The sequence below is a fragment of the Triticum urartu genome, chromosome 2A (assembly GCF_056163025.1).
Source record: "Triticum urartu cultivar PI428250 chromosome 2A, HENAU_Tu73, whole genome shotgun sequence".
Lineage (NCBI taxonomy): Eukaryota > Viridiplantae > Streptophyta > Magnoliopsida > Poales > Poaceae > Triticum > Triticum urartu.
The window spans coordinates 265,659,116-265,663,969 of record NC_141874.1 but is presented as its reverse complement, the minus strand read 5'-3'; the positions used below and the strand labels follow the sequence as shown (position 1 = coordinate 265,663,969).

General features: G+C 40.8%; 1 protein-coding gene across 1 annotated transcript; it reads right to left on the bottom strand.

The window, feature by feature from the left end:
- Nucleotides 1-3,047: 3,047 nt before the first annotated feature.
- On the bottom strand, nt 3,048-4,049 carry LOC147984766 (uncharacterized). The gene is made up of 3 exons (XM_087541255.1): nt 3,948-4,049; nt 3,718-3,867; nt 3,048-3,632 (listed from the first exon to the last, which is right to left on the bottom strand). The coding sequence occupies exons 1-3, from the start codon at nt 4,047-4,049 to the stop codon at nt 3,048-3,050; spliced, it is 837 nt and encodes a 278-aa protein (XP_087397381.1).
- Between the last annotated feature and the right edge of the window lie 805 nt (nt 4,050-4,854).

The following is a 4,854-nucleotide window of genomic DNA, read 5'->3' as shown; positions in this document are numbered from 1 at the left end:
CACACGTTTTTAAACACTCATACAGACTAATACAGCTTATATATACCAACATAAAAATTGTGCTCTACGCTACTGCATGAGGTACAAGCATGCTGAGTTCCATGTATGTGCAAATACTATCATGTGATTCAGCTTGGTTACGTTTGAACGGTCATCTAAGGTGATCTCCATTGCAAGGCACTTATCTGAAATAAAATAAAGATTGGAAAATAAAAAACTATCCAACCATGGTCTCCTCAACTCTAGGCGCTAATCATGGTCAGTAGTATGGAATTAAAACATGGTCCATCGATGCCTTCCATGACTCGTGCGGAAGGAAAAAAAGAAGGCAAGCGCCTGCTGCACTAATTGGCATCGACAAGACCAGATGCTAAGATTTAGCCTGGAATTAATCAATGAACTGCCAATCTGGTAGGAAACAAATCCTAGCACCCTCCCCTAACGCCCCCAACTTAATTTGTTTAAAACGTGCTGAGTTACATGAATATGCAAACAGCGAGTGGGGTTGCAACAAGAGATCATGGGAGGAAGATCGTGGCACGAAAAATAGTAGCGGCTGAGATCGTGGGGAGTTACCAGAGGATTCATGTTTGGCTCCGTCATTCGGTCTTGCTGGATTCCTGGGTTTCTCCGTCCTTTTGTCTTGCTGGTTTGGGCGGCGCAGAAGGACGAACTATGATCTACGAGGTTTCAACGGATCCCTATTTATAGGGATAGTAACAAGCCGGGCATATATCTACGTATAGATTTCTTTGGTTGGAGGAAATCAAGGGAGGGGACCCACCTGGTTGAATATTAGGGGGGTGGAGAGTTTAGCAAAGGTAAGTTATGGTTTAACAAAAACCAAGGTAAGTTGCGTAACAACACGTAGGTCTCCTGAGAATCACGATCATCAAAATGATATCGTTCCCGTTTCTTTGAAAATCGGCTGAAAGAACTGGACCGCTTTTATTATTGCTTATAAGTAGTTCACTGGACCTCTTTTAGGATGAAAACTGGTTCTAAAGTCAACTAAGATTGAGTCTTCACACATGAAGTATTTTACTCTCTTGTGAAGCTATTTTATTGCCCATCCGATCTTGCATGCTCATGCTCATACCTTTTTTCCTCGTATATGTGAGACCAAATTTTGTTAATAATACTGAATCATGTCTGGTGCTGCTCAAGATGGCACGACACCATGGTTTTCACTTCGGTGAGATTTTGATTGAATAACTGAACTTCATTCATTTCAGCACTCACTGCAATATTTGCCTTTCAGCCAAAATATTTCAGCCTCACTGAATTTCGGCCATAATATTTCAGCACTCGCTGAAATTTTTCTATAACTTCTAACTAGCGATGTTAAAAAAATCCGAACCTTCTAACTAGCGATGCCAAAATATTTCAGCACTCGCTGAAATTTTTCTGAAACTTCTAACTAGCGATGTTAAAAGAATTCTGAAACTTCTAACTAGCAATGTTTAAAAAATTCTGAAACTTCTAACTAGCGATGTAATTGTTCTGAATCTTGTCCAGACTCGGACGACACTTAAATATAAATTTAAGAATTCAGTTAACCTTCCTAAGCTTCAAAACTTCTGGTTCTAAAAAGAAAATATATGTTTCAGCGTCTCCCATGTAGACCAAATTTATTTCAAGAATAGTATTTGGAACCAGTACTGTGAAATATTACAACTTGATTAATCCGCACTGGACTATGAACATGGCTAGGAAACCTTCTTTGGGACTAAAACCAAACCACACCCTACTCAACCGCTTCATAACCAAGTGTACACTCCCGATCTAAGAATCAACCACTGCTGGACTAACTGCTTGCATCTTCATGATCTTCAATCGCAGCTGCATCCGATAGGCTAGCAATGTACGTCTTCTGCCTTTTCATGGACTTCAATTTGTTGTAGGGCGAAGTAAGAAGGACAACCGGAAGCTCTCTTCTATAATTGTCATTGTATGCTTGCATGGGAGGATATGTTAGTATCGTTCCATATGTTTACAAAATTGACAGAATTTTAGGTATTACTCTATGTACTTGGTCATAACGCAGCGTAAGATCTTCTCCCGTAAAGAATTCAATGTTCTTCAGCATGTAGAGTGCACAAGAAGAACTACAACAATTAATTCGATTAGCACCATTTCACGTATTAACAATGAAAAACATATTTAGAAGCTAATACTATTGACTGACTTGTCATCTTGTCTTGGCACATGAACATGGTTTACTGTCCATTGGGTCACGTTAATGTCTTGCCATGCATGGCTTTGTGGTCCATTGATTCGCAGCGATGCTCTCAGATGTGCTTCCACCCCACGTATCTGCCAAAGTCCATGGTATGAGAAATTTCTCACGGTTCAAGGTTAGGTATGATGCTAAATGTTGTGTTATATTAAAAGACATGTAAAATCTCACCGCGTGAACCACTTGTGTTACTACGTAGCTAAAAAGTGAATCAAGAATCTGAATCTCCCTCCTTCTAGGGGTTTACGACCACAAGGAACTAGTGCGTGTTCGCCATGTTCGTAGGTAGAAAAACCTAGACAGAAAATATGATTACATCAACATGCATAATGATTCCAAAAATAAATGTGTTTATGTCATGGTTAGATGGTACTAGATCATGTTTGAGGTAGTTGTCTCCTTTTGTTGTTCCATGACTGTCCGCCAAAGCGGCCTCGTGGTAGTTCTCTACCTTACCATCTCTTTCGAGCATAGCGACGCCGGCCACCCTCTCAATGTAAACCAGTTGCCCGTCCCTTATGTCCTTAGGATGATCATGACGCATGATCTGAATCACAACATCAACCAACTAAAACAAAATTCAAGTTAATTGTACTGTGCAAAAGAAAATTGATAAAATAATTTGGCAAATATCTTAGTTCGTCCGCCTTTGTCTCTCCCCTCTTAGTGAACTCACTTTCTTTAGTAAAGCGGTTTTTAATCCGTGCACTTCTTGACTTTCCATGGGTTTCTTACAGAGCAGGTGGTTCTCGGTTCCCCACATTTGTCTACCCCTTCTATTCTGAGACGTGACCCAACTATTTGTCATCTAAACTCCATCTTTCATGGTGAGGCATTGCAAATTCTTCTGTAGCAGAACAATGTCATCAATTACCACCAATTGTTTATCAAGATCTAAGGTGTTGACAATTTCGGCCACGTGATTCCATCGAAACTTGTCAAGGTCGGTCTCCAGCCTCGAAGCACCTGTGTCTGTATCTTTAAAAATGCTTGCACGGTTTTTCCTCTTTGTATTGTTTGTGTCCTTGGAATCGTTGGTAGACTCCGATGGGGTCCTGTTTTTCGTTCTCTTCTTATCACTATCGTATAGAACATAATCTTCATTGCACAATAATGAAGATGCCAGTCTTTTCCGGATGCTCGTACGAGTTGGTAGCATGGAATCAACCACACTATCTTGTCGCTGCTTTGCTAAAGAATCATCATAGTTGTCCTCATCAACTGGGAAGACATGGGTCTCTTCCGGCTCCCTTATTGCCTTAGCCTTGGCAGACCGGTGTTTGTTTTTGGTACCTGCCTCTCCCCCCACCTCAATACTGACATCTTCATCATCTTGATCTCTTCTTTCTTCAGCCTTTCGCACATTCTCATTGTGGCTCAAATTTAGAGGATCCTGTGATTCAAAATAAAGCACTTGTTAGCTTGTAATCTGTGCGAAATAAAAAAACAAAACCAGTTAACTGTAAAATGTGCATCACCAGGAAAGCTTCAAGGCTTGTGGTGGCTTTGGAATGCTTTCGCGAATCCAAACTCGGAGCACCCTGCGAAGCATCCAGCTCTTTATAAAGATGTGAAACATTCTTGAGACTCTCCTTGCAAGCTGCAGCAACAGCTCTGTCTTCTTCATCCTGAACATGGAAGATCATATGTTAGCTACGAATCTGCATTAACTTAAAACAAAATCAGTTATATGTGAAATGTGTATCACCATGAAAGCTTGAAGGCTTGTGGTGGTTTTTGAATGCTTTCGCAATTGCAAACTAGGAGCAGGCTGCAAATCTTCAGCTACGTTCTTCATGGGGGCATCCATGCTATCTTTTTGTATTCCCTTAGCAGAAATGCCTTTGGCAATGACCTCTGTGTCTTCTTTTTGTTTTTGCTAGTGAGTAGTATTCTCTCCTGGGACCTCCATTGGGTCCGCAGGTACTCCTAGGTTAGATAGCTGTATGTCCTCTACTCCTGGGTGATTAGCATCAAATATTCCATAGCGGTGGTTCTTTAAAAAAATGTGTTAGTGTGGAGAGTATTGATAGTAAAAATATTTATAGAAATTCATAATGGTATACTTACATTGAATTCTGTGATGAGGTCTTCCGTGCGTCTGCCGTTGGCAAGTGTACGCCTAAGGCACTCGTCCATTTTTTTTCAAGGGTGCTCATCCTATCAAATTGTTGTGCACTGGCTTCCCGCACAATGGAGGAAACTTCTTTCAAATGAGCCAATACACGGCCCATGAGTGCCTTATCCTGCAAATTACAAGCAGTTAGAAGCATATGACTTCGATTGTACTTGCAAAGTTACAATATATATTTGTGTCTGATGTTCATCATTTACCTGACCGTCAGTCTTTGGTTTGACCGGCATCCCAACTGGTGGCAGATTGAAAAGCCATAGCAGGTCATCGACATACTGTATGTTAGTGTCGTTAGTATCATTCAAAACATATGGTAGATAATCCAGGCACAAAGTACTAACACTTTACCTCTCCAACCCCTATATATTTTTTGTTGATTATGTTGTCAACCTTCTGTGCCTTCTCGTCACTCCAGTTTTGGATCAGCGGCCTTAACCTTGATGCATACGAGATGGTAAAGTCCAATTGGTGCACCCTCCAC

Coding starts and splice junctions, on each gene's coding strand:
- LOC147984766 (XM_087541255.1), bottom strand. CDS start 4,049: ATGGATGCCCCCATGAAGAACGTAGCTGAAGATTTGCAGCCTGCTCCT. Junction 3,868..3,947: donor CAAGCCTTCAAGCTTTCATG/GTGATACACATT, acceptor TTCCATGTTCAG/GATGAAGAAGACAGAGCTGT. Junction 3,633..3,717: donor CAAGCCTTGAAGCTTTCCTG/GTGATGCACATT, acceptor TTTGAATCACAG/GATCCTCTAAATTTGAGCCA.